General features: G+C 38.9%; 1 protein-coding gene across 1 annotated transcript; it reads right to left on the bottom strand.

Moving 5' to 3' along the window:
- Nucleotides 1-606: 606 nt before the first annotated feature.
- LOC124835333 (protein trichome birefringence-like 25) lies at nt 607-3,577 on the bottom strand. The gene is made up of 3 exons (XM_047310250.2): nt 2,993-3,577; nt 2,366-2,649; nt 607-1,527 (listed from the first exon to the last, which is right to left on the bottom strand). The coding sequence occupies exons 1-3, from the start codon at nt 3,264-3,266 to the stop codon at nt 778-780; spliced, it is 1,308 nt and encodes a 435-aa protein (XP_047166206.2). The 5' UTR covers nt 3,267-3,577; the 3' UTR covers nt 607-777.
- Nucleotides 3,578-10,166: the final 6,589 nt, after the last annotated feature.

The following is a 10,166-nucleotide window of genomic DNA, read 5'->3' as shown; positions in this document are numbered from 1 at the left end:
GTAATTGGTAAAGTAAAAACAAATTATACGATTATTTTACTAGCCTATATTTAAAAAATTAATAATTATACAAATATATTTATATATTTGATATTTTTTAATACTTGTTTTATATATTTTTAGACAATTTCTTCAATAAAAAAAACAAAACAAGACTAAAACAAACAAAAAAATATTCCCATAAATAATTAACAGATTATGTTTTTTTTTCTTTTAAAAAAAACATCTTCCAGAATATTTCTTGTATTACAGCAATTCTAGAAATTTCTTTAAAAATATTTTCTCTCTAATATATTATTTTCATCATTATTTTTAAATTAAAATTTACTATTTTAAAATAAATTGTCAATGATCAACAATATATGTTTCAGAGTATTTATTTATTGGACAATGATATTTTGAGAACATTTTAACACTGTATGTGTCATTCTGTGATTGGTCCAAAATTATTTCACAATCAATAATAATAATCATAAACACTAATATAGACGTAGACAGTGTTAAAATGTTGTCAAAAAAATGTTGTCAAAGTATCATTATCCTTATTTAAAATCATATCAATGATAATATAATTATATATTCAGAAAGATTTATTTATTCAATGTATTAGAAAACCAAAATAAAAATATGATTTATCCATTCAAAACCAATTGAATTCAATCAATGAACATATGTAGATGTTATATCTTCAATTCTATTGAATTCTAACTCCACGTCGTCTTATTGTTTGGGTAATCCTTGAGTAACAAGGAGAAAGTAATGAATTTACAGAAATGGTCAGATTACGAGCATTTGCAAAAGTATGTCGTTCCAGGAATCAATTGGGCCTGGGAGACACCAATGCAGGCAATCATTCTGGACCGTAGAATTGAGCATAGGATGAAAGTAACGGTATGGGCCTGGATGCCCATCGGGCCTCAACAGTGAAAGCCCAGTGGTGTCCAAAAGTTTGAAGTTGGGACTTGCATTCTTGGCCCTGTCAAACTCTTCAAGTTCAATGCTTCTCAAGACGGAATCCTCATACCTCACATGTATCTGCTCCTCTTTGAAGGGCAGTGTCCTATTGCAGTACCCTCCACTGAACCACTCCCCATGCTCAAAGTGGTCTGGTGTGGTGGTTCTGAAGAACACAACCGGTTTGTGCTCTGAATGTGTCATGAAATCAAAAGCCTGCTGCAATGCTTTGCTGTATGCATGCTGGAACCCTTGATCTGTTAAATTCTTTCCATGGCATTTGAAGCAGCCTGTTACAGTGTTGTTTTCATGGTATATTGCTGTCTTGAGGAACCATTTGCCACCTGCGATTACAACATAGTCAAAATTCTTGTATTGGCTGGTCCACTTGTCGTCCACAACGTCAAGATAGAGCTGTGGTTCTGAAGAGGAAACTCCATTGATGTCCTCGAAAATATCTGCTTTGACAAGGAATGGGCTCCATAGTGTTGAGAGGGTGAAGTTGTGGGAGGGGAACTTCCATATCCTTGATTTATATTCCTCGTCATGGTACACCGCATCAGCTGCTTCCACCTGCACCACACACAAATCATGTGCCGCTAATTGGTAAAGTAATAAATCAGCAACGCATACCTGTGAAAGGAGCAATCGAAAGAGAAAAATCGATTGAACCAGAAAATGTTCTGGTTACAGAATATGAAGTTCAGACTACAATATTTGCTAGAAGATACCATGCTTAAACTGGTTTATTCACGGCTAGTAAAAGTTTACTCTCTTCGCACACCAAAGATGTTTTCGCACTAATGATCATTGATCACAAAATTAACCACTGCTTAGTGTTTAAGTATTTAAGAATTGAGGTAGACAAAGCTGTTTGAAAAAGACACCAGACTATCATGGATGTCGTGGACCGACCACACAAGCACAAGCTGTTTTCCACAATCCTACTTATACAGCTTTATTTACAACGACATATATATCACTATCAGAAAAAGGACATTGCATGCAGCGCAAGCTGTTGAACAATATTCCTCATGAATCAAATTTGGAACCACTCATACAAATGATTATTTACTAGTTCTAACCATGGGCTAGAAACTATCAGGTTGATCACACCATCACACGAACTTGACTCGTTATAGAACTAACGGCCCCATTTCTAATTCTTCGCTTGTATTGTAAAATTAAAAAAGAGAAAAAAAAAACAATTTAGTTTCTTGTGATTTGACAGGTCAGCGAAGAGTAAAACATGAGTGTGTCTAAAGCTGAGTAGAAAACAATTGACAACAATGTGTTACTGATCACAAGAAACCATCTCTTGTCGGTCAGAGAGATAAAGAAAACCATTAAGAAGCTCTAAAAAAGGAAAGTTAGAACAGAGACAGACAGGAGTATGAGAAACTAAGTGTACCTGTGAGAGAAGGCACAGAAGAGATTGCACATGGTTGCGAGAGATGGAATCACCAATAAAGGCCCATGATTTATCCCTCATCATGTCAAGGAATTTCCTTGGACTGAACTTGGGTAATTCACAACCCCTTGGGTTCCACCTCCAATAAAGGTACCCCGAATCAGGCCGTCCATTTTTCATGCAGTTTTGATGATCTTGAATCACACGGCAGCTCTCGTTGGTGTACCTTGGACCATTTAGGTCCGGCACCCAATCTCCCACAAAAAGATCGCACTCCACTGCATCTAAATATTTCAAAGGAAAATTATCAGCATTGCATCAATATATATACAAACACACACCAGACATTTCTAACTTCAAATCACAAAATCTTGTGATATTTTGTTTTGATGAATATGCATAAAGAATTAAATCCAAATATATACGAAGCAAAGAAACTAACACGGAATTGTTGTAAGTTTGACTAAGGGGAAATTTATCCTACCCAATTAGTGTAGAAATTTTCTCCCACAAAGGTTAAAGGATGCTCGTGGTCTTGTAATAAAACTACATTAGTAAACCGAAAACACATTTTTGCAGATGGACTGTCTATAACACTACAAACAAACATATGCAACGATTTGTTACCTTGGGGAGAGGCTTGGGTCTGGTTTACCGGAAAATCAGCAGAATAAGACGGCGGAGGCGGAAAAGATAGAAAGGGTGAGTTTGGTATTGCATTTGCAAGAGGGGGAGGATTGTGCACAACAGATGACAAACTGAAGGAATCGGTGAAGAGGAGGCGAACAGTGAGACCCACCAAGAGACACGACACTGCCAACTTAAGGAAGAAACGATGATGATGATAGTTGTGCTTCTGCGCGAACAATGGGTTCGAATTAGACCTCGTTTCCTTCGTCATCTTGTGTCACTCCACACCAAGAAAGGAAAACCTTTGATGCTAAAAATGAAAACTTGAGAACAAAGGCTTTTAAGCTTGTAAACCGCTACTTTCACAAAACCAAACAAAAGAAAGAAACGATCCTACGAGAGTGACCAAGTAATTGTGCGTATGAATAGAAACAATTTACACTTAAAGTGCTGCTTGTTCAAGAACGTTTGCAGTGTTCCCAGTAAGAGCTATTATAATAAAAAAATGAGAATGTGGAAGTGAAACTTGTTGTTTGGTTTTTCCCCAGCCATGGCATAAGAGAATGTGTGTCACAGGTACAACGCTATATGCTGTTTGTATTTTTTGTTTTTATTTTTTGTTTTGTAATCTTTCTACAGCTTTTATGTCCTGTCACGTCACGTGTTGTGCAGTCATTGTGTCGTATTTTATTTTAAGATGGGATTAAATTAACACTATTTTATGTAGGTGAGCAACTTTTAATTATTCCCTTAATATCTAGTTTTGTTTAGACACTTTAAAACTGATTTCCGTTAAATTTTTTCTTTTGTTTCAATTCCTTTCCAATTTTTAAAAAAGTGTCTTAATTAATTCTTTAAAAAAAAAAACAAATTACTAGCGATGGTATTTTATATGTAGTTTTTTACTTTTTTTAATTTTTTTACATTTTTTAATCTTTTTAGAAAATTTTCTTTCTCTACGTGATAAGTTTTTGGTGTTCAGGTGACATTAGGTATCATACGACAAAATAATTTCACGTATGAAAGTAAGGTATTATTATTTTAATTTTAATTTATTTTTTGTATATATTTTTTATTTAATTTAATCTCAATTTTTTTAAAATAAAACACGTCTTAGAAAATAAAACTAAATTTATTATTTTTATAAATACTACAATAATACTTTTTATTAAAAATGATCTTTTAATATATTATATTTTTATATATTATTAATCAATTGTTAATCAGTTAATAAATTTAATATAAATATCAATAATATATATATATATATATATATATATATATATATATATATATATATATATATAAACAATAAATTTGGTTCCCATTAAAATATAACCAAATTTATTGTTTATATAACTAATACTTTTATTAAAAACAATTTTTTAACATATTATATCACTATATATTATTAATTTATAATTTTTTTATAAAATTAAAATTAATTAAATATAAATATTTCTAAAAACATAAGTATTTAAAATATATTATGAATTTATATTTTTCTACAAAAATAAATTAGTTAAAATTAGAATTAAATTGAATATATATATATATATATATATATATATATATATATATATAAATTGAATAAAGTTAAGATTAAATTGAATAAAAATTTTAAAAAATTAGAAAAAAAAACAAAAATTAAAATCATTAGTATTTTTTTTACTATTTTGGGATTGATTTGTTGTTGGATGTTACTAATTTAGAATTATAGTTTAATTAGTCAATAATTAAGGAATAATGACAGTTTTCAAATTACAAATTCCTCCTATTACAACGAGAATGTCTAATATCAACGTCAACATATAAATGCTCACCTTTACGTTTTTTTATATAATTAATGATAACTTTTTTATAGAATTAGTATAACGCTATAGTTTTAATTACTCTACAAAATAATATACATTATGATTGCACCATCATTAATATAAGATGACAGTAGTGACAATTAAAACTAAACAACATTAATTACTCCACAAATTAATGCACATTATTTATGAACCATTATTAATGTCATTTTGATGGACCATCATTAATGTCATCACAATGGAAGTGGACCTATTTCATTTCTTGACTATAAAATATTGGTTTATCTGTTGTTATGCCACAATCTTCACTTAACACATCGAACTTCATTTTCATCCAGTTTACGTAATGAAAGTTTTGAATTTGCCAATATATTTGTCATGTTTATTTATGCTTTTAAGTTAGAATAGCTTTTTTCCTTCCATTCATTTTGGTATCCATCAATAGATACATGGGAGAAACTTGAACTCGACAATACTCATCCCAAAGAATTTTTACAAAGGTTTAACATTATGTTAACAATAGATGTAGTAAAGACTTCGTCTAAATCGGTCATTCAACCCTACCCTGCTTGTATACAACAAAATTGAGAAAATACTTCGTAAACTTTTGTATCCCTCCTACCAACCTTGTGCTTTTGAACATGCACACATATCTATTGGTGAAACTTCTGGTGCAACCAAAGACTAATTATTGTTAATTTCAATATTTGTGTAACTTATAGTGTTAAGTAGATGATAATATCGTTGTCTACCTCCTTTCTTATTATTATGTCATAGTAATGAAAGAAGTTATTAATTTTCATGTTAAACCAAATCATCTTTAAAATATGTCAACATCATCCACAAACTGTAAAAACTCTTGTTGCACAATTGGATGATGACCAATGGTCAAATAACTAGGGACCTAAAGCTAAAGCTTTGCATAGCGAGGTCAACACCATTTATGACATGAATTTTTAAGTGGAAAAAATATTGTTTGGCACAAATTAAAGTACAACCAACTCATCTTCAACCAATGATGACCACATTTTTAACCAACTCCATCACCAAGCAACCAAAAAGTGTAAAACTCTTGTTGCACAATTGGGTGGGGACCAATGGTCAAAATAACTGAGAATCTAAGGTTATAGTTTTGCATAGTGAGGTCAACAAAGTTCATTACATCAATTTTCATTCACAATTGAATGCACAAACAACTCCAACCTCGGTAAACAAATAGAGTGTGGTAATTATAACCACAAAATTTGCAAGTGTTTCGGCTGTGTCCGGGCGGACCCTGCAAAAACACACGAGCTTATTGTTGAAGGCGGACGACGAATACTGAGGCCGAACGGATGAATGGTCTCGAACGCCGGGCGGACGAGCGATCACGAACGTCGGAAACGGGTGGACACTTTCAGCTGGATCCCACGAACCGAAGCAAGCTTCACTGGCGGGCGGCATCAATATGGACGATTACTTTGTGCTCCAAACCGGGCGGACGTCCTCCAATCCGGACGCTCGCTCTCTGCACCACGCTGGACGGGCGTCCTCCACTCCTGGCGGATGATCCTTGCTTTCAGCTCCAAGCTGGGCGGGCGTCCTCCCTCTCCTCGGCGTTGCTCCAACCTCCCAGTTGGCGAGGGGCCGGGTACCTGCTAAAGGCACTCCGACGCTCAAGTCAGTAATATGACAGAGCGATTGTGATGCGTGTATGCATCGTTATCGAGTTAGTTCGAGTTCATACCTGAGACCTTTATTTATAGTGAGTTGTAATGGGCTTTTACCTTTTGGGGGCCTGGGAACGGCCCAATAATACCTTAATCTTCATTAAGGACTTAACGTGTCATTAGCATTTAACCGTGTAATCAGCAAAGTGCGTCGGTTGGGAATGATAGTCGGTCAGGGATGTTACCCTAGGTGGGCGTCCAGCTCTTGGGCGGACGTCCTCCTCTGGGCGGACGTTCCACATTTGGGCGGACGCCCCACATTGGGCGGACTTACCACATTGGGCGGACGCTCCTCATTGGCGGACGCTCCACTTCTCGGATGGTTGGCCGCTCGTTCGGTCCTGATTCCTGGGCGGACATCCTTGGACGGTCGTCTGGTTTCTAAGGACGGACGGTCCTAGACTATTTGGCGGACGTCCGGATTACTGGACGGACGTGTCTTATTCCGGGAGGACCTATCAGTACATAAGCCCCCGAAGCCCGAGCATAATTTTATTGTGCGAAGGGGTTGTCCGTGCCTGGATGGGCGTCTTTGGAAAACCACTGGATCCATGCAAACTCGGACTAATGTTTATTTGGGCGTTCGGTCTTGATTGCCATCTTAGGGCGGACGTCCAAATGGCTGGACGCCCGTTCTGTTTTCCATTTTTGGGCGGTCATTTCACTCTGGACGGACGTTCCATCTTGGACGTCCCTTTGAGTGATTGGACGCTCGTTCAATCTTTAGGCGGACGCGCTACTTTAGACAGACGTCCGGTTCTTGTGTTATGCGAGTTGTCCAGGGTGGGCGCTCGACTTTGGTACTCAACAGGGGTGAACGCTCGGCCTTGTGGCGCTTGAGCGGCCTTGGTCCTGATTGCCATTTTGGGAGGCGGCTTTGTTAACCGCTCGCTCGGTCTATGCTGGGAGGACTTATCAGTACATAAGCCCCCCAAGCCCGAGCGTAATTTGATTGTGCGAAGGGATTTTTAGGATGGTCCTCGAATTGTTGGGTCCATGTGGTGGTCGACTTGGCGTTCCTTGGAGGACAAATGGCCGGATTGTTGATTGACGTCCTCCTACTCCAGATTAGTGTTAAATGCCAGATTCGGCTAAGTTACGGATTGCCGGCTGATCGCTGAATTCCAGATTTGGCTAAGTTATGGCCGGCTGATTCCTGAATGCCAGATTTGGCTAAGTTACGGATGGCCGGCTGATTCCTGAATGCCAGATTTGGCTAAGTTATGGCCGGCTGATCGCTGAATGCCAGATTTGGCTAAGTTATGGCCGGCTGATCGCTGAATGCCAGATTTGGCTAAGTTACGGATGGCCGGCTGATCGCTGAATGCCAGATTTGGCTAAGTTACGGATGGCCGGCTGATCGCTGAATGCCAGATTTGGCTAAGTTATGGATGGCCGGCTCTTTGCTTTCTTGCCCGGCCAAGCTGAGAGTTGTTCTCGTTGGAACACTCTTTTTCACCAGCTTGGTCTTACTGGGGTGGTCGGTCTTTCGCTCCGTCGTCCAACCAAGCTGAGAGTTATTCTCGTTGGACCACTCTTTTTCACCAGCTTGGAGTTTAGTAGGGCGGACGGTCTTTCGCTCCGTCGCCCAACCAAGCTGAGAGTTGTTCTCGTTGGAACACTCTTTTTCACCAGCTTGGAGTTTAGTAGGGCGGACGGTCTTTCGCTCCGTCGCCCAACCAAGCTGAGAGTTGTTCTCGTTGGAACACTCTTTTTCACCAGCTTGGAGTTTGGTAGGGCGGACGGTCTTTCGCTTTGTCGCCATCGTTGCCGGTTACCTGCACCATGAAGGGAACATAGCGAATTTCAAGTTTAACGAAAGATGTGTCCGTACCTTGTAAGGCCGAAGATATGCTATGGCCAAATGGCCAAGAAAAGGTTGAGGCCGAATGGCCGAGACTGTACTGAGGCCGAACGCTCTTAATCAGGTGGAGGCCGAAAATATGACGAGGCCGAACGTCTTTAAATATGGGGAGGTCGAACGGCCGAGACTATGCAGAGGCCGAACGTTCTTAAATATGTGGAGGCCGAATGGCCGAGGACACATGTGCGGCTATGAAGTACTGGTGATGGGGTGGTCCGTGCTCATTTCTCGTGGTCACCTTTGGGTAACCGAAGTTACACGGCCCCACGGTGGGCGCCAAATGTTTCGGCTGTGTCCGGGCGGACCCTGCAAAAACACACGAGCTTACTGTTGAAGGCGGACGACGAATACTGAGGCCGAACGGATGAATGGTCTCGAACGCTGGGCGGACGAGCGATCACGAACGTCGGAAACGGGCGGACACTTTCAGCTGGATCCCACGAACCGAAGCAAGCTTCACTGGCGGGCGGCATCAATATGGACGATTACTTTGTGCTCCAAACCGGGCGGACGTCCTCCAATCCGGACGCTCGCTCTCTGCACCACGCTGGACGGGCGTCCTCCACTCCTGGCGGATGATCCTTGCTTTCAGCTCCAAGCTGGGCGGGCGTCCTCCCTCTCCTCGGCGTTGCTCCAACCTCCCAGTTGGCGAGGGGCCGGGTACCTGCTAAAGGCACTCCGACGCTCAAGTCAGTAATATGACAGAGCGATTGTGATGCGTGTATGCATCGTTATCAAGTTAGTTCGAGTTCATACCTGAGACCTTTATTTATAGTGAGTTGTAATGGGCTTTTACCTTTTGGGGGCCTGGGAACGGCCCAATAATACCTTAATCTTCATTAAGGACTTAACGTGTCATTAGCATTTAACCGTGTAATCAGCAAAGTGCGTCGGTTGGGAATGATAGTCGGTCAGGGATGTTACCCTAGGTGGGCGTCCAGCTCTTGGGCGGACGTCCTCCTCTGGGCGGACGTTCCACATTTGGGCGGACGCCCCACATTGGGCGGACTTACCACATTGGGCGGACGCTCCTCATTGGCGGACGCTCCACTTCTCGGATGGTTGGCCGCTCGTTCGGTCCTGATTCCTGGGCGGACATCCTTGGACGGTCGTCTGGTTTCTAAGGACGGACGGTCCTAGACTATTTGGCGGACGTCCGGATTACTGGACGGACGTGTCTTATTCCGGGAGGACCTATCAGTACAGCAAGCAAAATAAACATCCAGATTTGGTAGGAACTACACCAAAAATAAGAAATCACCCACAACTACAACCCTGTTATACACAAATGTGTAACACATAAAATGCACATTCTCATCTTCAAACGCAGGATGATATTATAAGGAATACTGAAATATAGAAAACTACAGTTTTATTATGATTAAATGTAATTAATACATTTCTTAGAAGATCTATAACAATAATTATGTACTTTAAAGGTAATGAATATGTTATTGAACTTGTAACTGTTAAATACTTAATACATAATGATAAAACCACAAACAACATTGCAACACTTTTAACTCTACAATAACATTAACAACAATCCTAATTATTGCAACACTTCGTCTATATGGACATTGCATTATCTAGAATCCAATCACAAACAAATTTCTCCCTAAAGTGTTGAAGTTCCTCCTGAAAACAATCAAATACAGATATAGTTAAGAAAATGCACAATTTTTTATCAAAGGTCCAAAGTATAATAAGTAAGGTTAACAAAATCAACGATTAAATAAAATTATTCAAAGAAAGTAATCAATTTTTAAAGACATATTTACTTA

Source organism: Vigna umbellata, chromosome 5 (assembly GCF_029865625.1).
Source record: "Vigna umbellata cultivar VRB3 chromosome 5, Vumbellata_1.0, whole genome shotgun sequence".
Classification (NCBI taxonomy): domain Eukaryota; kingdom Viridiplantae; phylum Streptophyta; class Magnoliopsida; order Fabales; family Fabaceae; genus Vigna; species Vigna umbellata.
Note: the sequence above shows the minus strand (reverse complement) of the source record. Positions and strands in the feature narration are given on the sequence as shown.